The sequence below is a fragment of the Cetorhinus maximus genome, chromosome 3 (genome assembly GCF_964194155.1).
Source record: "Cetorhinus maximus chromosome 3, sCetMax3.hap1.1, whole genome shotgun sequence".
Classification (NCBI taxonomy): Eukaryota; Metazoa; Chordata; class Chondrichthyes; order Lamniformes; family Cetorhinidae; genus Cetorhinus; species Cetorhinus maximus.
Window position 1 is genome coordinate 200965534 of NC_135881.1, and position 24251 is coordinate 200989784.

The following is a 24251-nucleotide window of genomic DNA, read 5'->3' on the forward strand; positions in this document are numbered from 1 at the left end:
TTAAAAAAAATGGAATTTTTAAACACTTTTTTTTTTAAGCACCCACATTTCAAAGGCCTCTATCTTCTTCTACAGATCTTTTACTATTGTCCAGGTTTCTAAGGCATACAGGAAAGTGAACCTTTTCCCTTGTTACACGCTTGAGTTTTCTTGTTGTAACGCAGCCTTCACCTTCACAAAATTACTTCTTTCTCGATCTTTCTAATTACAGCATCGCATCTGCCATCTTTTGTTACCATTTGCCCTAAATAGACAAACTTATTCACTTGTTCCAGTGTGACACCATCCACTTCAATCTTCACTCCAGTTTCTTCTAATGCATTCCTTCCAACTACCATTGTTTTTGTCTTTTTGGTCTTATAATTAGATGCCTACAGGCATATGCCCAAAATTTACTCGTTTGGGTAGCAGTCTTAGTGGCCTTCAGCAAGAACAGCAGGGGACATGCTTACCTATTTTAATATTTTTTTTTCAGTATTTTAAATCTTAGAATTCCAACACGGCCTCTCGTCACAAAGCCAGGGGATGCCTTATCCAGATTCCCACTCCCTGGGCTGAAGATCCACCGACCGAAACCCGGGATTCAATTCATCGGGAAAAATAATGGGGAGAAAAGGACTGAGACAAAATAGAAGACGCTAATAAACTAGCAGACCAGGCATGGTAACTGGTAGGAAAATTTCAAAAGAGAACAATGTGAGGTGATGCATTTTGCTAGGAAGGAATAAAGAGGCCATCATACACTCCTTGGAAAATGAAACTAAATGGTGTTGAGGAGCAAATGGATCGCAGGGTTCAGAAAGACAAATCGCTAAAGTAGCAACAATAAGACTAAAAGACCATTTAGAAAGGTAAACAAAGTTGGGGCCATTTCTAGAGGGATAGAATTGAAAAGCAGAGAGGTTATGTGAAACATGTGCAGAACCTTAGTTAAACCACACTAGAAGTACTTCGAACAGTTCTGATCTCCATATTATGAAAAGAATGTAGAACCACTGAAGAAAGTGTGAAAAGGGATGATACCAGAACAGAGAGGTTATAGCTATCAAGTAGAACAGGCCAGGTCTCTTTTCTTTAGAGCAAAAGAGGTCTGAGGGATGGCCTGACAGTGGTCTGTAAGGATATGAAAGGGTTTGATAAGGTAGATGTAGAGAAGGTGTTTCCACTAGTGAGTGAGAACAGAACCAAGGGCCATTAGCATAAAATAGTCACTGATAAATCCAATGGAGAAACTTCTTTACCCAGAGAGCAGTGAGAATGTGGAACTTGCTATCACGAGGAGTAATGAAGGTTAGTAACATTTCTTCCTCTTAAATGAGTGCACGAGGGAGAAAGGGTTAGAAGGATGTGTTTGATTGGGTCAGATGAAAGAGGGATGCGAAGGGGCTTTTTTGGAGCATGTCAGCCTAGATTTTTGTGGCCTGTTTCTGTTCTGTAATAATAGAGGATATACTTGCTTTATCCAACACTTTGCCTACTTCAGTGAATTACCTTCTCCCACTCATACATGGCTTTCTGATGGGGCTGATGCCTGCGTTGTTACAAATGATACTCTCCGAAACTGCACTGGTCACTGAATGTGAGGGTGAATGCTGTATAATAAACATAATGGATGCTTGTATACACATGAGGGAGCCAGGGAGGGAAACTAAATGGCCTTATCCATGACCCAACAGCTTAAAGTTCTTGATGTTCCCACAAACGCTAAGTGCCCGAATATGTGAACACCCAATAATGATGAACCCTACTTCAGGCAATGATTGAGAATAACATTACAGAGGCTCTGTTACACCACTGATGGTTTGGCACAGGAGAACAACTGACACAAGCACACTTTGAAGTTCTCTCTCACGATGGTAAAACTACCCGGTTTACATTGCCGGGAGAAACCAGCCTGCCCTTATTCCGCCTGCCTTCCCAGTCACTTCCAAGTAATTTCAGTGTTGGCCTAATTTATGTATTAATCCTTTTGGCCCAGTTCAACCATGAACAATAAATAAGGCAAGTCTCGTTGAAACCACTTGCTTCCAAACCCATGACAACCGCTACCATCTAGAAGGACAAGGGCAGCAGACACATGGGAGCACCACCACCTGGGAGTTCCCCTCCAAGCCACTCACCATCCTGACTTGGAAATATATCACCGTTCCTTCACTGTTACTGGGTGGAAATCCTGGAACTCCCCTCCCTAACAGCACTGTGGGTGTACCTACACCACATGGACTGCAGCGTTTCAAGGCACCTCACCACCATCTTCTCTCAAGGTCAATTAGGGATGGGCAATAAACACTGCCCTAGCCAGCAATGCCCACATCATGTGAAAGAATAAAAATAAAAGACAGGGACGGAAGTTATAGTGTGGGATCCAAGAGATGGGGGTGGCAAAATGTGCGATCATTCACTGCCACAGAGCCTCCTGGTTTACAACATTTTGAATAAAAACCAGTTCCAATCAAATCACATTCATTTCCCCATCGAGACGATGACTTGAGCTGGAGAATTTTAAGTACTTATTTTTTGTCTTCCAGCGTTTGCAGTTTATGAACTTCCACGTGAGAGGTAAGCCTCTGGCCCACATCAGGAGTTGTCTGAAGAGAAACACTGTCCCTAACCCTCTCAATTGGGCTTCTTACATGTCCAACAGTGGACCTGGATAGTGAGCGCACCAAATAATCAATCCTAAGTAACAACAAGGAGGGGAAAGGGGGGCTCCTGAAGACTGTCACAATCATCAGAAGCACCAACATCATTTCCAAAATGAGCCTTTTTGTCCTGAAGCCTATCGGAACTATCCAAGTCAACATCTGGCCTCAACTTCCTTATTCCACTGGACAATTCTAAGTTCCAAGTTGAAAGTCCTTTTTTAATCTTTCTCTACATTGCTGAGCCTCCCTTGGAGAAAAAGACCTGCATTTATATAGCGCCTTTCATGGTCACTGGTTTTTTTTTGGTCAAGCACTTTGCAGTTGCACTGGAGTGTGAGCCTGGATTTTTGTGCTCAAGCCCTGGGAGTGGGACTTGAACCCAGAACTTTCAGGACTTCAGAGGCGAGAGTGCAATATTTCTCCCCCCACCCCCACCCCACCCCCACAAAAAAAAAACGCAGAGAAGGTACAGTAAGGTCGAGATTTCAATTTCTGAACAGCAGAGAAATCGACTAAAGGGGGGTGGGGTAGTTGTGAAATTGAAGCAACGCTTCCCTTGTCCAGGTGAGTTTCACTTACCTGTTTCCAGGATCCAGCCCATGAACAAGAGCAGCCACACTCCACCGTGACCCATCCCCTCCAGACTCACAAGAGTGGGGAAGGGTTTCTCCGATTTCAATCCAAATTTTAAACCTCTTGGCGTAATTGTGCGTTTCTTTTTCCCACCACACACACCTTTCTTTTTTTTTTCTTTCCACTGACATCGGCTGCTTCCTGTTCAGGATCACCTCTGCTCCCTCATTCGCCTGGAGGTAAATTCTGGGCGTGTCGGGGAGGCTTTTCTTCTGCCGAGTGGAAACGAGTTGGCTTGGCAATTCCCCCCCATCGTCTCCAGAAAACCACAGGTTGTGCAAGTTTACACAGGGGTGGACTGTGGGGTGAATGGGACTCGTTGTTCCTGTACAGATAACTGTCGGGAGTCGGGACGATCCAACTTCCCCACCCAGAAATGTTAGTGCGGAAAAGCGAAGTTTTTTGAATTTTCTCCCTTTTGCATCTTTTACCCACATTGGGTTCCTGGTCATTATATTCCAGTATGTTAAAACTTACCAAACCAGCATTATCTTTATGCCTATAATACAACTTTTTTAAAAAAAATATAGTGCTTTGAATGTAACATCGCCTCCTTCTCGGTTGATTTGCTGCTGAAACCCTCATTCATACCTTTGTTGCCTCCAGACTTGACTATTCCAAGTGCTCCCCCGTGGTCCCCCACATTCTATCCTTCCTAAACCTCAGGTCATCCAAAACTCTGCTGCCCATGTCCTAACTCGCACCAAGTCCCATCCCCCTTTCACCCCCTGTGCTCACTGACCGACACTGGCTCCTGGTCAAGCGACTTGGCTTTAAAATTCTCATCCTTGTTTACAAATCCCTCCATGGCCTCACCCCTCTCTATCTCTGTAATCTCCTCCGGCCTTACAACCCTCCGAGACATCTGCGTTCCCCTAACTTTGGCTTCTTGAGCATCCCCGATTTTAATCGTTCCACCATTGGTGGCTGTGCCTTCAGTTGCGTTGGTCCTAAGCTCTGGAATCCCCTCTCTCCTCCTCTTAGACACTCCCTAAAACCTACCTCTTTGACCAAGCCCTTGGTCATCTGGCCTAACATCTCACTCCTGTGAAGCATCTTGGGACGTTTCATTTCATTAAAGGTGCTACATAAACATGTTTGTTGTATGAAAATGTTCCAAGGTGTTTCATTGGAGTGTCTTCAAAAATTGACACCGATTCGAAGAAGGAGATATTGGGATAGGTCAAAAAGGTCATTTTAAGGCGTGACTTAAAGAGGGACAGATGGAAGGCAAAGAGACTTAAAGAGGGATTTCCAGAGTTCAGGGTCTAGGCAGCTGGAGGCACAGCTGTCAGTCAGGGGGTGGGAGAGGGGGAAAAGATATTGAGGGGTGTCCAGGATGCCAGAGTTGGAGAATTGCAGCCTCCTCAGCAGATTTTAGCACTGACGGAGGGAATTCTTTAGGTAGGGTCTTGGACCCAAGGATGTGCATTTTCAAATCAAAGTCAATGGGAGGCTGAGAGGCAGTATTAGGTCAGTGAACATAGGGGTAGTGAGTGAGAGGGGACTTGGCATTCGTTAGAGTATCAGCAGCAGAAATTTGTATGACCTGCAGCTTAAGGTGGTTGGGAGATGGGAGGTCAATCAGGAGGCCATTGGGATGGTCCAATCCAGAGGAGGGTGAGGGTTTCAGCAACAGATAAGTCGAGGTTCAAGAGGAGATGGGTCATGCAGCCAAGATTGGAATAAGCAGTCTCAGAGAAGCTCAGCTCAGGGTCAAACAGGGGACACTCAGAATGCAAACAGCCTGCTTCAGCCTGGCACAGGTCGCAGGAAGAGGGTTGGATTCAGTGTCAAGGGAATGGAATTTTGGGGCGGGGAGCAAAGACAATATCTTCAGTCTTTCCAACTTTGTGTGGAAATGGGGCTAATGCAGGGCAGGAGTGTCAGGCAAGCAGTGTGATATTAGAGGCTGTGGAGTGGTTGGAGAGTTGGTGGTGAGGGAGAGCTGGTGTTGGCAGTGTTCATGGAGGATCTGACATCATGTCTTCAGATCTCACGCTTAACTGGAGCAGCCAAATACTGTGGCTACAACAGGTCAGAGGCTGGAAATTCTGCAGTCAGTAACTCACATCCTGACTCCCAAAGCCTGTCCACTATCAACAAGGCACAAGTCAGGAGTGTGATGGAATACTCTCCACTTGCCTGGATGAGTGCAGCTCCAACAACACTCAAGAAGCTCAACATCCAGGACAAAGCAGCCCGCTTGATTGGCATCCCATCCACCGCTCCCAGCATTCACCCCCTCCACCAGCACTGCATAGTGGCAGCAGTGTGTACCATCTACAAGATGCACTGTAGCAACTCACCAAGGCTCTTTCGACAGCACCTTCCAAACCCATAATCTTTACCACCTGGAGATACAAGGATAACAGATGCATGGGAACACCACTACCTGCAAGTTCCCCTCCAAACCACTCACCATCCTGGCTTGGAACTATATCACAGTTCCTTCACTGTCACTGGCTGCCTGGGATTCCCTCCCTGACAGCACTGTAGGTGTACTTACACCACAAGGACTGCGGCAGTTCAAGAAGGTGGCTCACCACCACTTTCTCAAGGGCAATTAGGGATGAGCAATAAATGCTGGCCTAGTCTGTAACGTTCTCATCCTGTTAAAGAATTCTAAAAAATTGTTTTAAAACATCATTTATGATTTAAATTGAAAACTCTTACTTTAGAAGATGATAAATAGCAAGCAATCATTTGCAGATAAACAAAAAAATGATCAGATTCCAATATTTCCCAGGGTGCAAGGTTTTGCTTCCTTTTGTGCCTAGCAGAATTATACTGCTCTGTTTTTTCATTCAATACTCAGACTATCACCCTGTATCATGTGGAAGCCTGTGGTGACGAGAGCAGTGTGTAAGATTCTGGCAGGGAGTGTCTCATGTCTACCCAGGTGATGGATTTGCCCCCTGAAATTCAGATGTGAGATGGTAAAAATTGCCTTTAGACTAAAAAGAAAGGCAAGGTTTGACTGTGCACAAATGTCAACTTTGTTCAGAACATCTTTGTTTAAAAATGAAAGTGTCGACTTGCAGAAACACGACGCACCATTCCCGAGGCACCCCTCGGGAGCTGGCCTGCTCTTTTTTTTATTATTCTTTCACAATATGTGGGAGTTGTTGGCTGGGCCATCCCTAGTTGCCCTCGAGAAGGTGGTGGTGAGCCGCCTTCTTGAACCTCTTCAGTCCATGTGGTGCAGGTTGACCCACAGTGCTGTTCGGGAGGGAGTTCCAGGATTTTGACCCAGCGACAGTGTCTGGTCAATGGTAACTCCCAGGATGTTGAGGATGGGGGAATTCAACAATGGTAGTGCCGTTGAACGACAAGGGGAGGTGATTGAATTTTCTCAATATTCTTAATTAGGCTCTGCAGAATTCTCGTGCAATTGCTCAAAGAAGCAAAGCATCCCTGCGGGTTCTCACATGTTGATCAACAATTTAACTTCCAGAACAGATCAGAGGGGCTGCAGAATAAAATGGCTGAAAATTATACTTGTTGCTCCCAACTCATTTTAATTTTAAATTTAATTTTTGTTCCATTACAAAAGCAGTAGAAGGAGACGCACAGCAGCATTGTCTGGAATTAGTGCACCGTGATGAGTTAAAAAGCATATAGAACTAATCTTATTACTGGCTCTTAGACCTGGTTTATATCTTTATGACTAGTATGCATCAGCATGGTAATAGTATGTACATGTTTAATCAAGGATATTCTCTGCCTTAAATGACGAGAAGAGAACCCTAGAGGCTTAGCCTGATTATGACTGGTGTTTATTGCTCAAGCTGTTATACATAGTTGTGGTTGCTTTCAGATCATTTGTATAGTCCTTTCTCAGATAATTGTCGGTGACACTCTGAAGCCTGCAAACCACGTGTCAGTAATTTACACATGACAATACAAAAAGGCATCTAAAAAAAAAATCTTTGACAAATTGGATCTCCTTACTACCACTGAATAGTGTTTTTGTAAATGAAAAAGACCTTGGGATTAATTTGATTGGATTAATAAATTAATTTCCAGCACTGCTGGTGGCTGTCGAGACCCTAAGCTCTGGAAATTGCTCCCTAAACCTCTCCGCCTTGTCTTCAAGAAGCTCCTTAAAACCTACCTCTTCCTTCAAGCTTTTCCATCAGCTGCCCAAATATTGCCTTATGGTATCAAATTTTACAATGAGGTGCCTCAGAGCTTCCTATTGCTTTAAAGGTGCTATACAAATGCAGGTTGTTGTTGTTGATTCATTTACAGATGTAAAGTCTAATCTTTCACTGTATGTATTTGACAATTAAAAGATACATTTGTCTGCAATTCTAGAGTAACTGTTACATACATGAAAGTATGTTGGAAAGCTGGAGCATACCCTCAGGGTGACACATTGTCTGTCTGAATCACAGGGTGAACCTTGATTTCCCTTTCTGAGAAATGAGAATTCAGAGTATCGGATCAGGGGATGGGAATAGATAAGACATCAATTATGAGACTGCGTTGTCTCGGGTCGAGGCAATATGCTGCGTCATGTCCATTATGTGAGCCGCTCCTCTCAAACAAATATTGAGATTCCTCGGTCCCTGTGCTATGAGGTAGAGGTGTGTTAGTTTCCAAAAACACTCCAGGGTTATTGGTCCATTTATGGAACTGCAGGGTTAGGTGCTGAGAGGCTGTTTACTCCTGGTTGGAGAGTCTAGAACTAGGGGGTCACAGTCTCAGGATAAGGGGTCAGCCATTTAGGACTGGGATGAGGAGAAATTTCATCACTCTCCTCGCCATCACCGCACTGATTCCTCATGTCGGGCGCCATATTTAAAGTGCAGCCACTCGCACACCTCTCAGTGATTCCAGTCCAGGACGGCTGCACTGAAGACATGGCCCCGAAAGGCAAGAAGGCTGCAGCCCACCCCCCACCGATTCAGGATTCAATGATGTGTCCCTGGAACACCAATTGGATGCTGTGGAGGCCTGCCTTGATGTCCTCTACCCCCACTCTGACCACAGGAGGGGCAGCAACATCACCAATCCAACACCGGTGGCAGTGGTGGTCAGCGCCAACGCCCTGCAAAAGAGGACAGCCACCCAGTGCCACAAGAGGATGAGTTATCTCCATTCCACCAGGATAAGTCACTCTTCTCATCACTCCCAACTCACACACTCACAAACCCATCACACATCCACAGGGATCTCACTGACTGCCAGTTCAAGGGGCATCACCTTTCACTCTCTCACACACACCTTCATTGTCCTCATCCCATTCATAGGACCACTCACCACCCACACATTCCAGACATACTTATCATCTGGCCTGGCAGGCATCCAGTTTACACTCTCTCCAGCTGTATTCATGCAAGACAAGCTGGCACACAACAAGAGGGAGAGGTCACAGACTGGTGGAGGAATGTCTGAAATCCAGGTCCTCACAGACTTTGAAAACAGAGCCATCCAGCTGGCCGGCGAGGATCTGGACCGGTCCTGTGCTGACGGTGAGATCAGGGTTGCTCTACCCAAGTGAGGATCCAACTTGGATCCTTTATGCTTCTAGCCATCATTGACGCCCCACATCATCACCCATAACAGAGATATATTTGTCGTTATGTGACATTCACAGCACATAAACAGGCCATCCAGCCAACTGTTCCATCAGACAGCCGTGCTGTGAGTGATGTGTCCTGCTTTACAGGCCACTGCCGTGCACTAATTATCTCTCCTCGCTCTCGCAGACACATCTGGGAAACAGCCAATGGAGTCCATGACCCAGGTCCTCGACTCAAGCCCCAAAGGCACCTCAGAAGAGGAATCTGATGAAACCCTCATTGCAGTCTTATCACATCGCTCACCCACACCCTCCACCAGTGCAGAGACACACACCTTGGGACCAAATTTTATTGCAGCCTCAGGTCACAATCTGGTGAGCACATCGCACTGTCTGATCCACAGCAGGCAACAGCAGGGACTCCCCAGGTGTCCAGCACTCAGAGGACCTCTGGAGACCAGAAATCTGCAGAGTCTGAGTCAGATGAGGAGCCTCTGGACTCGGTCATACCTCAGCTGCTGGAGCTGCTAAGGCAAACTCGGGAACATCAGGAAGGGATGTCCGCTGCACTCCTCAGATTGCAAGGCACGATGGAGGTGTCTGTTCACCTTCAGGCTGAGGTGATAGCGCCGGCATGCCAACGCACCGAGGTCAACACTGGTAGGATTGCAGCCACCACGGAGACCTTGGTCCAGGACATCGCTCCAGCACTGCTGCGCGGCCTTAACTCTATCGCTGATGCCATAGTCGGCCTCCAACAGTGTCAACGTGAGAGGGGTGCCGGGCTGTTCGACTTCACTCCAGTTTCCCTTCTCAAGGAATCAGCCAGGGGGCCTTGGGCACCCATAGGGAGGAGGAGCAGCAGGTGCGCACCCCGGGGCCATCCACCCAGGTGACTCCGGGAGTGTCCGGCCCTTTTGAATCCCCTCTTCCTGTGACCCCAGCAGCTCCAGCTCCACAGTCCGAGGGAGGTCCCACTGCCACACAGCAGGACCCCAAAAGCAGCCCAGGGCTCTCAAGGTCTCGGCCCACCAGAGGATGCCCACTAAGGTCATCACAGACAGGGCGTAGCGGTCAGCAGGCTGCCTCCATCTCCGCTGTGGATGACAGGGGAGCAACAAGACGTAGCGGCAGGGTTAGGAAGGTTAAGAAGATGTAGTTGCACAGCCTGGGCATGGGTGTTAATCACTTGTACATAATGTTCACTTTGTTAATAAACTCCCAAGAATGTCTCCCTGCCTATAGTTCCTTGTTCTCATGAGCAATGTTGATGTCACTCAGATGTGAAACCTTTGGTCCCTGCACAAGAGAAAGGCAAGTGTCTCAGTCCAGGGCCTCTTCCCTGTGCTTTGTGCAGCCTTCCCAGCAAACTGATCATGCCTTTGCTGTCACTGGGCACATCAGTCATGCCTGCACCTCGATGAGGTTTATCATTGCTGCCAGAATGTCCTGGGCCGGTGGCGCAGAGTTACGTCATTCTCTCTGTGTGCTCCCAGCACCTTTAAGGTGCGGCTAGCCCCCCCCCATCTCATCAGCATCTGTTTAGAGACCCTGGGCCTAGCTCGGTGCCTCTGATCAATGGCTCACTGTGGCTTTTCAGCAGAGTGTGCAGCAGGCCCTGCCAGCCTTTCTTCTTGAGGATGCTGCTCCTCCCTCTGTCCAGCCAGGTGCCTCCATCACTCTCTTCCCCTTTGTCTCCGCTCTCTGTAAGCCATGAGGCATACAGCTAGGTCACCAGCCTCCATGCTCCTTATAGTAACTGTAGCTTTAAGGAATGTCGTGACTGTAGCTTTAAGACTTATTGTACTGTGTAGTATCACCTGACAGTGTGAACGAATCAGCTGTAAGCACAGGGAACCTTAGGGGTGGAGTTTTTGTCTAGTTGTGGATCTTGATGGAAGCATGTAACTGCTGCTGAAGCCCTGTAAATAAAGTTCACTGTTTCTGGAAAAAAGAAGTCTATAACACTCCTGATGTACTCCTCCTGCAGGATGAAAGAGAGATGCATTGGTTAGCTTGGGTGTACTCAGAACCTCTCTTGGTGAAGTCTGAAGGCCCTTTAATGCATCCCAGAGTGCTGGCCACCATTTGGGTGCCCAGAGTCTAGTGCGCTGCCCGAAACCCCACCCACTTCTGTCCCACTCCACCTCACCGATTGGCGGCAGCTTTGCCCCCTGGACTACATGCTGTGCTCTCAGCTCAGGCGCAGGCATTCCCCTAACCCACACTGCAAGGCTGCACTGTTAGCCTGAACCATGGGGGAGACTGGTCCAAACCGAGATGATGACATTGCAAGGGGCTGTGAGCACCTCCACCAGTGACTGCTCCACAGCCAGCTCTCGCAAGGAGATTGTACATCCTGCCCAGTCGTCCAACTGTTCTGCAGTCCACTAAAACGCTCTTTACTTTGCAGTTTGTACCCGAGGGGTGAAAAACTCTGGATCACTTGGTGGCACTATCACGCCTCTGCATTGCTTGAGTGGGCAGATAAGCTAGAGGCCCAACTCCAAGCGTGTCAATGTGGCTGCACCTGAACTGTCTTGCCTGCAGAGGAATGGTCACTTTATACAAGGTTTCCCAAACGCCTGGCCGCTTCCTTCCCTCCTGCCCCACACATGCTTGTGCATTACCATCAACCAAAGTGCAGCCCTTCCCTCCCCCCAATTCACCTTGACCGCAGGGCAGCTCTTGCCCTTGGCACCGGACTGTCAGCCAGCCGGGAAAATGCAACTTGCCCGTGCCTGCGCCCGCGCCTGAATATGTGGCGTCTCAACCTTGAGGTCCAAACAGGTGACCCTCGCGAGCGCTGCCCAACGTTATTGTGCACTCACCTCCGAGCTCCCCTTGAAGTACAGCTCGCCAGGTACATGCCTTAGAAATGCTGTTGTGAAGCACGTCGGTGTGCACGCTCGGGTGATCCAGCGTTGTTGGGGGTCGGGGGGGAGGGTGGTGTGATTCTGAGGAGCTGGGCTTATAATGGGACGCAGATGTATTACAATGAAGTTCCCGACGTGCGGCGGTGGGGAACGTAGCCTGTGATTGGTGGGCGGAGCGGACGTTGTGAAACCGATTTCTGGGCTTCCCGCCATGCTGTCTGCTCATGCCAACAGCACACCCGACACCAGCAGGTACAGAAAATTCCGCCCTGTGCTGCTACCTGTCCGTGCCACGCTAATGAGGACTCTCCCTCAATTGACTCTGGGAGAAACAGTTCTCGAGAGCACCATTGGACACAATATTGGGATAACCACTGGCACTGCGACACATGGAATTTCAAGGCCGATATATTCTCAATATTAAAATTCCACATGTGCCACCTGTACCACTTTAAGTAGCTGCTAATTCTCATATTATATTTAGCCTGAGCGATGTGGCTGCCAGGGAGGCTGGTTCATTCAGTCGGTTAGAGGGCTAGTGTGTGGTTCAGAATAACGCCAATAGAGCGGGTTTGATTCCCGTTCCAGCTGAGGTAGACTGGGAGCTACCTCCTCACCCTGTCCCTGAGAGGGAGATGGTGAGGCAGTGTTAGTGACACTGGGCTGGCAAGGCAGAGGTCACGGCAGCTGTTGGAAGAGAAGGAAATCTGCCGTCCTTACCTGGTCTGGCCTACATGTGACTCCAGACCCACAGCAAAAACACGGTTAACTCTTAACTCACCCTCTGCAGACCTCTCAGTTCAAGGGTAATGATGGATGGCGTAGTAGATGCCAGCGACACCTATACCCCACGAAAGAATAAAGACAAACACCAACTGGTGCTGGAGGACCATCAACTCTGTGAAACTCTGATGAAAGCATCTCAGGATGAAGCCAAGTTCCTGCCTTTGTGCAGAGCATACGTGTATGAATGTAACCACTATTGCCACCAGCTGGAAAGCACCGTGCATTACAGGTAGAAATTTGCATTACAGACTCATAAAAGCAAACAGATTCTAGAAAGAGGTTTCTGCCTAAGGAAGCATTTCTGACTGTTTCTCATAGCCACCTGGCTGAAGATTAAACTGGAATTTAACACCACTGGGGTTTACATAGGATATAGGGCACAGAAACAGGCCACTCACCCCATCCAGCCTATGCTGGTATTTATGCGCCATTCAAGTGGAGATTATTTAATTGTTGCAGCAGTCCTGCCCAATCAGCAGTTAAGATTCGCTAAAGTGAGTTGCAGCTCTGAGACCACCAGTGCTGCCCCAAACCGTAACTTTTTGACCTTATCCTCCACATGGTCTGTAGTTGGGCAAGTACAGAGGCCACCTGAATGATAGTTTTTAGGGTAGGAGAGGGAAAAGTGCATTGGACTTTGGATTGATTTGCCAATTGGAGTTTGGCTGGGTCGTGGTGCATGAGTTGAGTTCTCCATAGGGAGAGAGGGGAAAGTTCAGCTTGTGCTGTCCCCCTGTGTCTCCTTGTTGTCTCCATAGATAGGAGTGAACTGGCGATTAACGTACAAAGGGAAATGGATAAAGAAAAATTAAAAATAAATAAATGTTCCTTCGTAGAAGTTGGACGTCATTTTAAGATATTAAAAATCCAAACTCAATATAATCAGGCCCTCAAAATATATTTATTGAACAATTGTATGTCTTTAATGGTACATGTGAAGGGATATGGGGATAGTGCAGGAAGATGGCGTTGAGGTAGATGATCAGCCATGATCTAGTTAAATGGTGGAGCAGGCTTGAGGGGCTGAATGGCCTACTCCTGTTCCTATGTTCCCACATAGATAGATGACTGGCAGTAATATGGGTATGGTAGCATTGTGGGTCTATTACTGAGCTAGTAACTAGTAATCCAGAGGCCTGGGTTAATGATCCCGAGGTATGAGTTCAAATCTGGAATTTGTAATGGTTGATCATGGTGACCATGAAGCTACCAGCTGGTCACTAAAAACCCATCCGGTTCACTAATGCCCTTTAAGGTAGGAACTCTGCCATCTTTTCCTGGTCAGGCCTACGGGTGAATCCAAATCCACAGCAATGTGGCTGATTCTTAACTTCCCTCTGAAGTAGCCTAGTGAGCTACTCAGTTGTCAAGATTGCAGCTCACCACCACCTTTCAAGGGCAATTAGAGATGGGCAATAAAGGCAGGTCTAGCCAATGATGCCCCCATCCCATGAATCACTCAATGAAAATGATGAGAGCTATAAATTACCCAGCTAGCAGGGAACTTCAGCCACCAGTGTTCTTAGATTTCTCAATGTAGCTGGACGCCAAGTGAAAACCAATGTAAATCCACAAGATTTCAAACCTGCCGCTGTTTTGAGCGGGCGGGGCTATGTTCATGAGCCTTTAAGTGTTTCCGCAGATGTCCCCGTGAAGCACTGTGAAATTTCCAGGCAGCGGGAAAACCAGCGTAACTCACCGCCAGATTTTTCTCCCGTCCTTTCAGCCAAAAGCGTTTATGCGACGTAGACACATCGTTGTTTCGGCTCACGGTACCAGGAAGGTCCTGGCCAAGGTGCAGCCGAAACTGTGACCGGTACGAGAGGCATCAGGTGGATCGAGTCACACGAGCAGGAAGCATTTCCCCAAAAGGGACCAAAACCATCTGAAATTGGCTTATTTCACCCGATCCATTTCGTTCTCTGTTAAACGGATGTTTGGCAGGATTACTCACCCACAACACGAGGTGAATCTAGGAAGCAATTATGTTTATAACAATAACGTTTTTTCCTATTCACAAGGAAACAGGCTGTGCAGCCTGAGAGCCAGCTGTGTTTTTGAAAGCCCTGGGCTTTAAATTCAGGAAATTACTAAAATACCCAGGAAAGTGCAGCGGTCGACACAACAGCAATGGACACTGAGAATTCTGGGTAAGCTATGTCATGGATTAGCTACACTGGAAAAATTTAAGACGCAAATGGGTGAAGTTCCTCGCCGTTTTCAGTCTACTTACTACACGCGCCTCTGAATTACAAGGTCCCCGAGTTCAAGTCCCACTCCGGGGCTTTAGCACAAAAAAAAAATCGAGGCTGACACTCCATTGCGGTACTGAGGGAGTGCTACACGGTCGGAGGTGCAGTCACCCACCGTGCTGTTAGGAAGGCAGTTCCAGGATTTTGGAGTGTGTGACTTGGAGGGAAACTTGCAAGCGGCGATGTTCCCGTGCGTCTGCTGCCCTTCTAGGTGGTAGGGGTAACGGGCTGGGAAGGTGCAGATGAAGGGGGCTTCGTGAGTTGCTGCAGTGCATCTTGTAGATGGCCCACACTGCTGCCAGATTTATTAATGTACGAGTTTGTGCATGCACTCCATTTTGCTGTGTTGTCCCCTTGTCTTAGGTGTACGACTGTGCAATACGATCCTTCCCAACTGGTTAAGTGGTGTCTTTCAGAAGGGATAGGTGTGGAAGATTCCTGACAGCAAGCTTGACTGCCCGCCTGCCTCTTGCTTGAAACGCAGATGTCCCTACATGGGCCAGGAAGGGACTGGCCTATTCTGACTGACAGGATCCGAGGGTATCTGCTACGAGAAGGACTGGCAATAACCTGAACTCCAGCAGCTGGTTCCTGTGCTTTTGTTTTTGTGCCAATGTTTGGGAAGTGTCTTGAAGATAACCATTGTGCACAGAGACAGTGGCACTGGAAGACAACGAGCAAGACTTGCATTTACGTAGCACCTTTCATGGCCTCAGGACATCACAAAGCACTTTAGAGCCAATTCTGAAGTGTAGCCACTGTGTTAATGTGGGAAACACGGCAACCAATTTGTGCACAGCAAGCTCCCACAAACAGCAAGGTGATGTTGACCACAGGTAACCTGTTTTAGTGATGTTGAATATGGGATAAATATTGGCCAGGACACCAGGGAGAACTCCTCCTTCAAAATAGTGCCATGGGATCTTGTACATCTACCTGGGTGGGCAAATCAGGCCTTGATTTAACATCTTGGGGTGAATTTATGGGGGAGGGGTGGGGGTTATGTTCCTCACATGCACCCCCTCCCCGCCCCACCCCAGTTAAAAAGTTGGTCGGCATCTCACCAACTTTAAACCTGCTGCCTGGCAGTGATAATACGCTAGGGGCAGTCTTAATGACTTGAGAGTGGGACGTCTGCACCTCAAGGACAGGCAGTCCTGCCCTTGAGAGCTGCCAGCCAATCAGATTGGTTTTGGAGGCCAAGGGGAGAGTCACATGGTGGATACAATCTTGGTTGGCGGGGGGGGTGCCCAATGGGGACAGATGAACCCCCCCAAATGGAGTTCCCCGCCCTCGACCCTTCCTGCTCGCCTTTAGTCTGTGCAATGAAATCTGCCAGCTGGTCACTTTCCTTCCGCCTTCCCCAGCCCCATGTATTATGGTGGCAGAAGTGGATTGAGGTCTTTAAGTGGCTATTATTGGTCCCATCCACCACCCCCCACCCAAATACGAGGGCAGGAGGGCAGGGGTGGGCTGTAAAGCTCACCTCCTTACCTGACAGGACGGCACTTCTGATAGTGCAGCACTCCCTCAGTACCACATTGGAGCGTCAGCCTAGACCCACTGTGCTCATGTCTCTCGAGTTAGGCTTGAACCCACAATTTTCTGACTGAGAGATGAGAGAGCTACCCACTGAGCCACAGCTGATACTAAGACTAAGTAGGAAGCCTCTGCACCCTCCATTCATGTTTGCCCCAAGTGTGTTTCTAAGTGCCTGAAAGTCTACTATGAAATGTAGCTGGTAAGATGGACTTCAATAATCATGTTCCACAAAACCTTTCTCCTTGGTTTCAATTTTCTCCCTAATCACATTCCACCAAAATAACTCTACACAAACACATTCCAGTTAAAAGAAATCCTGCATGAGAATTCCTCACCCAAATAACACTACAAATAAAATTTTAAGAAATACAGAATATAGCTATTCAGGAAAAAAAATTGCAAACGTACCTCCAATCATCTCTCAGATGGGGTAATATGGCATCCGGAGCCAGATTTTCTAGCCCTGTCTGAGGTGCTGGGCAGCTAATGTCTTATGTCTTGAGTCTATGAGTTCACTAGTGGAGTAAACCTAAACTGCACACCTTCATATTCACTTGTTAGTTTATGCTCACTATCAATAACAGAGAAAGACCAACATAAGAACAAACTGTGATTGTTTATCGCAACAGAATGCAGAGCACTAAATCCTTGCATGCTCCCACAACCACCTCCAGCTCTAGACTTACAGTTAACCAGTAGCCCGCGCTGTACAGTGATTGGTCAGTTCTGTCACATGGTTAGTCCACTTGCATTCTCTTAAAGGTACATGGTACTCCACTTTACCACAGACGCGCCACTCACAGTGCGAGTGCCCACCATAGCTATGCATCTTTCATTGATCCTATATACTCCAGTGGGGTCAGTGCTGAAGGTCGAGCACAACTTGGGTGTAATTGGGGCCATTAGTCTAACAAGGAATGCATCCTCCCTCCATAGTTGTCCCAAGTCTGTTTCTAGTTCCTTAAAGCTTTCTACCTTTAAATGTGGCTTGGAAGATGGGCTTCAATAATACTGAGACAAAACATTCCTCCCCAGTTTCAATTATCTCCCTTATCGCATTCCGCTAAATATAATTCTATACAATCATGTCACGGTGAAAGAAATTCGGCAGGATCCCACGATAGTTCCTCTTGTTCTTGGCAGTTCCTTTCTTCAGCTCTTGAAGGAAACTGGCACATGACAGCAGCTTGATTTGCTGACGCTTCCAACTCCTACTCATTACCGGCAGTAAGAAACCACATCAGACTATGATTCTCTACAGATTTTAACAGCCTTTGTACAGATTTTAAATTATTCCCTTTTCAAAGTTGCTGCTTTTCACACTTTGTCACATGCCTGTGCAGCCTAGGCAAATGGCTTTTCTGCTAAAGTACGCCCGTGCTCTGACAGAGAAAATCTGATGTGACAGATTCCTTGAGGTTACACTGCAGTGCAGTACTGAGGGGGTGCTGCCTTGTTGGAGGTGCAGTCTTTTGGACGAGGTGCTAAATTGAGAACCCTGTCTGCCCTCTCGGGTGGATGTAAAAGGTCCCTTGTTACTATTTCAAAGAAGAGGTTATCCCCGGTGTCCTAACCTAATATTTATCCCTCAATCAACATCGCTAAAAATAGACTACCTGGTCATTATCACAGTGATGTCGATGGGAGCTTGCTGTGCACAAATTGGCTGCCATGTTTCCTACATTACAACAGCTACTACACTTCCAAAGTAGTTCATTGGCTCCAAAGAGCTTTGAGATGTTCTGTAGTCATGAAAGGTGCTATATAGATGCAAGTCTTTCATTTTTAAATGCGGTGGGACTGCCTTATGGTGGCTCCTAAAGCAATGGTTCACAAACCTTTTTGTCTACAGACCACTTGGGTTGGGGGGGGGGGCGGGCAAAAGACCCCGCTGACCGCCTCACGGTCTGTTCGGTTATAGCGTGCAGGCTTATGGAAACTACAAATAATTTGCTGCTTTTTTGCTGTTAAAGGTAATAAATTTAGGTGCATTTTTTAAAATTAAATATCATAAGTAAATTGTTAATTCATGCCGGAAACAAAAGTATAGACATTTTCACATTAATACTTCAAGAGAAGATGTTTATTTGAAACACTCTATGATAATAATCTACTTCTGAGTAAACGAATACTTACACTGGGGTGAGGTGATGGTGTAGCGGTAACGCCACTGGCCGAGTAATCCAGGGGCCCAGGCTAATGCTCTGGGGTCTTGGGTTCAACTCCTACGGCGGCAGCTGGACTGTAAACTATAAATCTGGAATGTAAACTATTACTGATGGTTGTGAAAACCCATCTGGTTCACTCATGGGGAAGTGAAATTTGGCCCATGTGACTCCAGGCCCACAGCCATGTGCTTGACTCTTAACTGCCCTCTGAAACGGCCCAGCCAGTCAGAACTCAGTTCGAAGGGCAATAAATGGTGGCCTTGCCAGCGACGCCCACAGCCCATGAAAGAATTTTTAAAAATCTACATTCAGCAAATGGATTTGAAGCAGCCTTCTGGAAGAATGTGCACTTCTCCCTCTCTCAAACCTTTCCAATGGTAGGTGCTAATCTAGAGAACCCTCTGCCCTCGGCAATGGAGTGTGTGGCTTAAGGACTGGACAGTAATTGTGCCTCCGATGAGCTCAAAGGGGGACCCTGGAGTTCATCTCTGTGAGAAATACTGCCCTTCATTTAATTATCTAATATGAACTGCAAACTGATCTTTAAAAGCAGAAATTAGCAGTATTACACTGCAAATGTCAAATTCTACTCTGTAATGGAGCTCTCCCTGTGGCAATAGTGGGAGATGGATTTCGACACTGGACAGCCAAGGAACTGTTGTTTTATGTTGCTCAGTCGCAATTGGTATAACACAGCTTTTTAGGTACTACCACCAGCAGTGCTTCCCAAAGTTTTCCCGGTGTGATCCCATTTTAATGCCTCAGACTTTGTGTGACCCTGAGTATGGGAGTTGTTGAGCAGGGGGGGGTGGGGGGGCAGAGTTGAGGAGGGGGGAGCAGTTGAGTGTGCCCCATCTCCCCCTCTTTCACCTCTTCCCCCTTCTCCCCTTCCTTCATTGCTGTTGTCTTATGAGGAAAGGTTGGACAGGTTAGGCTTGTATCTGCTGGAGTTTAGAAGGGTAAGAGGCAACTTACTTGAAACATATAAGATCCTGAGGGGTATTGACAGGGTGGATGTGGAGAGGATGCTTCCTCTTGTAGGGGAATCTGGAACTAAAGGTCACTGTTTAAAAATAAGAGGTCACCCATTTAAGACAGGGATGTGGAGAATCTTTTTTTCCCTGAGGGCCATGAGTCTTTGGATCTCTCTTCCTTATAGGGTGGTGGAAGCAGAGTCTTTGAATATTTTCAAGGTGGAGCTAGACGTATTCATGATAAGCAAGGTGTGAAAGGTTATCAGGGGTAGGTGGGAACGTGAGGTTGAGGTTACAATCAGATCAGCCATGATCTTATTGAATGGCAGAGCAGGCTTGAGGGGCCGAGTGGCCTACTCCTGTTCCTAATTCGTGTGTTCAAATAATTGTATGTTCATCACCTATCTACCCCCTCCATGTTACCCCTCCTACACCTCCCATGTCCCCCACCTTCAACCCCCTCATGTCCCCCACCTTCAACCCCCTCATGTCTCCTACCTTCAACACCCCCATGTCTCCCACCTTCAACCCCCCCATGTCTCCTACCTTCAACCCTCTCATGTCCCCCACCTTCAACCCCCTCATATCTCCCACCTTCAACCCCCCCATGTCTCCCACCTTCAACCCCCCCACGTCTCCTACCTTCAACCCTCTCATGTCCCCCACCTTCAACCCCCTCATGTCCCCCACCTTCAACCCCCTCATGTCCCCCACCTTCAACCCCCTCATGTCCCCCACCTTCAACCCCCTCATGTCCCCCACCTTCAACCCCCTCATGTCCCCCACCTTCAACCCCCTCATGTCCCCCACCTTCAACCCCCTCATGTCCCCCACCTTCAACCCCCTCATGTCCCCCACCTTCAACCCCCTCATGTCCCCCACCTTCAACCCCCTCATGTCCCCCACCTTCAACCCCCTCATGTCCCCCACCTTCAACCCCCTCATCTCCTCCACCTTCAACCCCCTCATGTCCCCTACCTTCAACCCCCTCATGTCCCCCACCTTCAACCCCCTCATGTCTCCTACCTTCAACCCCCTCCTCTCCTCCACCTTCAACCCGGTCACCTCCCCCACCATTATCCCCGTCAGCTCCCCCACCTTCACCCTCCCCAGTGAGTTGATGAGAAGGCAGGGTTTGCCAAAAAGAACCAACCCTTTCTACCTGCTAAAGCAGCTAGATCCGTACCACCAAACTCTTACTGGAGACAGTATATCTTCGTGCTCTTTTCAATTTTATTCCAAAAGGTCATGACATGGCAAAATAATAGTTCATTTAAATTTCTCGTATTTCTTGCCTCACTCCGTACTTGCTGCAGAAGTCGTGGGCTTTCTTTTGCAGCAACAATTGGGCCTCGGAGAGCGGTCCATTTGCCACACCCACCGACAAAAAAAAAACGTGAGGATTTTAGGGGCCTCCTCACTCTCAGAAATCAGCCTGAGCTCCATGGCAGCCACTGCTGCCTCAGAGTTCTCGACTTCCAGATCTCACCTCGTGACCCCACCGGGGGTCACGACCCACAATTTGGGAAACCCTGCCATAGGTGCTCTGTGTAAGTGACCGAAGACAAGCTGTCTGAACCCGTTGAGCTTTTAGCTTCCTCCATGACCTTGTTTCACCTTTGCTAACTGATTTTTCTCTGGCTCAAGTCCCGCTCAAGCTGTACTCTCCACTCCTCTGATACTTTATTCCTGCTTAATTCCCCAAAACGGTGATTCCCAACCTTTTTCCCATTTTAATACCTCAGGCTTCATGTGACCCCAGAGTGAAAATTTGAGGGGGGGTGGGTTGGGGTGGGGCGGTGTGGTTAAGAACGTTGAGCAGGGGTGGTGGGGGTGGGGGTGGGGTAATGACATAGAAGCTTCAGTCGTTAAGCGAGAGGGTGTTTTTGTTTTGGTTCTCCAATGGGAGGGGATGTTTGTGAACAGGAGTTGAGTAAACGAACAGATGCCTGCTCAGGCTTGTTTTCGCAGCAGCAGCAATCAGGCCTCAGAAAGCTGTCCATGAGGCCACGCCCACCAACAGACGAGAAAATGAGAGGATTTAAAGGGGCCTTGCTGCTGTAAGAAATCGGCCTGAGCTCCGTGGCAGGTGTGGGGTTCCTCTTATGGATTAATGAATTAAAGGTGTTGGGTTAATTTTACGAATGAATGCTCCCAGTGTGAGATGGACGTGCGTATCTTCAAATTGCGTGCAGCAGTCAGTCTTCCAGTCCCTATGTTTTTAATGGGTAGAGAATTGCATGGGACTGGCTAATGTCTCTGTTTAAATTCCCAATATAGGCCCGCGGTCTGCGCCAGGGACTCTTAATTTCTCGGACAAACTCCTTGTATAAATGAGTCCTTTTTGCATTCACTCATTGCGAAACCTGACATGGTGCCATGCTGCAGTTGAACAAGCAAGCGTCCATCACCAGCAGGTCATAGGCCATTCTTTGGAGAGAACACGTCATTGCATACACTTTCTAACCATGAGTTAGTGAAGGTAGAGTTTGACCACAATTGCAGAGCTCCAGACAGAGCCATTCCTTTGGCAGATATATGTGAGAAAATATTCAATTCCACAAACACCCATTTGTTTGTTACATGATGCTAAAGATGTAGTCACATCCTCGTGCCAAAGTATCCCAGCTGTATACATAGTTCCTTTATTCATGCTAAACTGTGCATGGAACAGATGGGACATGTTTAAGGTTTCCAGGTAGGCAGTGGTCATTTTCCCTTTAATCTGCTTAGCAACCTTAATCCGTGAATCTCACGCAGGCGCAGTTATAAACCACATGCTTAGATTGAATTATTGACCAAACAGGCACATTCCCCAAAGTGGTAGATGCGTGGAAGATTTTATTTTTTTTTAAACATCTTGCCACGTTATGTCTAACTCCTCAGTAAGTGAAGATCCTCAGGCTATTTGTACTATTCTGTAACTAATACAAATTTCAGAGAGCCCAGAACAACGCCAGGGGTGTCACGCTGCTAGTGGAGAAACTGCTCAGCTCAACACTGGAGATATCTGCGCTCCTCTAATGCTGCCCTCCTTGAGCATGCCCAATTTTAATCATTCCACCATTGGCAGCCGGGCCTTCAGTTGCTGAGACCCCCCCAAGCTCTGGAATTCCCTCCCTAAACCCCGTCACCTCTCTCACTTTCCCTCTGTAAGACGCTCCTTAAACCTTTGATCTGACTTTTGGTCACCTGCCCTAATATCACCTTATGTGACCCGTGTCAAAGTTTGCTTTATAATGCTCCTGTGAAATACCTTGTTAGGGCTGGCTAGCTCAGATGGCTAAAGGGTGGTGTTTAATAACACTGACGACATGGATTCAATCCCAGTATCAGCTGAGGGTGAGTTCTTGGGACCTTATTCTCTTATTTGCCCCATTGTGATATCATGGCATCATTGAACCATGATTAGCCACCATCGGACAAGGAGGACACTACATGGAGAGATGTTTCATTTTGTTAAAGGCGCTATAAAATGACAGGTTGTTGTTGTTTTATGGACATCAAGAAGCTACAATAAGATGGCCAAAGAATTGGACCACATAAGGCTTGACTTTTACCTCTATGTGGTACCCAATGGTGTGAGTAACCCTTGATCCACCTGCTCTGTGCGGCCATTTTCAGGCACAAACTGATTTCTAGGCCCTGCCGTCCACTTATACAGCACAGTGACTATGCTTCAAGACATTCCATTATAAGTAAAACCCCTGGGTTGTTTCATAGCGACGTAATAGTTGCCATATATAAGGAAGCTTCAAGGCTTGGTCTTGTAATGGTGATTGAGGGTCTAACATAGGGTATTAAGGAATAAGTTCTTGCACTAGCAGAACACTCAGGATGAATGTTTATGTTTAGTCCTCATGTGACCTAGCCAAAAAAACACTTTGAAAGAGTGAATTGCGTGACTGACAAGCCACCGGCAAAGTAATGCCATTATAAACCCAATAATAACCATGGCATGCTTTAAAAATTTGTGCCATCATATCTTCTGCACAGATTCTTAAACTACGCTCTGTGGAATGCCTCGGGTTCATTTTAATGCTGGGCAATTGTGTAAAATGGGTGATAGCAATTTAGCCATCCATTCTACACTCCCCACCCCCACCCCGACTCCTTTCATTCCCATTCACTTCACTGGGTGAACATTAAAATATGAGCATGAGAAATAGGAGCTTGGGGTCTCAACAGCTGAAGGCCTGGCTCTCTGGGATAGAGAATTTTTAAGATTCACGACTCCCTGAGAGAAGAAATTCCTTCTCGTTTCCATCTTCAGGGGGCGACCCCCTATTTTTAAACGGTAACCCCTAGGTCCAGATTCCCCCATAAGAGCAAGCATCCTCCCAGCATCCTCCCTGTCAAACCCCCTCAGAATTTTGGAAAAACTCAGCAGGTCTGGCAGCATCGGCGGAGAAGAGCACAGTTGACGTTTCGAGTCCTCATGACCCTTCAACAGAACTAAGTAAAAATAGGAAAGGGGTGAAATATAAGCTGGTTTAAGGGGGTTGGGGGGGTGGGGGGGGGCGGATTGGGACAAGCAGCCAGTGATAACCAAAAGCTGTCACAGACAAAAGAACAAAGAGGTGTTGAAGGTGGTGATATTATCTAAAAGAATGTGCTAATTAACCCCTTTCCTATTTTTACTTAGTTCTGTTGAAGGGTCATGAGGACTCGAAACGCCAACTGTGCTCCTCTCCGCCGATGCTGCCAGACCTGCTGAGTTTTTCCAGGTAATTCTGTTTCTGTTTTTGTTTTGGATTTCCAGCATCCGCAGATTTTTGTTTTTACCCCTCAGAATTTTTTTATGTTCCAACACCTCTCATTCTTCTAAATTCCAACAGGCCCAAC

At 47.4% G+C, this 24251-nt stretch overlaps 1 protein-coding gene across 1 annotated transcript in view; it reads right to left on the reverse strand.

Annotated features, from left to right (window-relative positions):
- Window positions 1–3398, reverse strand: part of LOC144679195 (CUB domain-containing protein 1-like) — a 77239-nt gene extending 73841 nt beyond the window's left edge. The window contains exon 1 of the mRNA XM_078539615.1: window positions 3225–3398. Within this exon, the coding sequence (XP_078395741.1) occupies window positions 3225–3279 (55 nt within the window). The 5' untranslated portion in view covers window positions 3280–3398. The remainder of the gene's footprint in view (window positions 1–3224) is intronic.
- Window positions 3399–24251: the final 20853 nt, after the last annotated feature.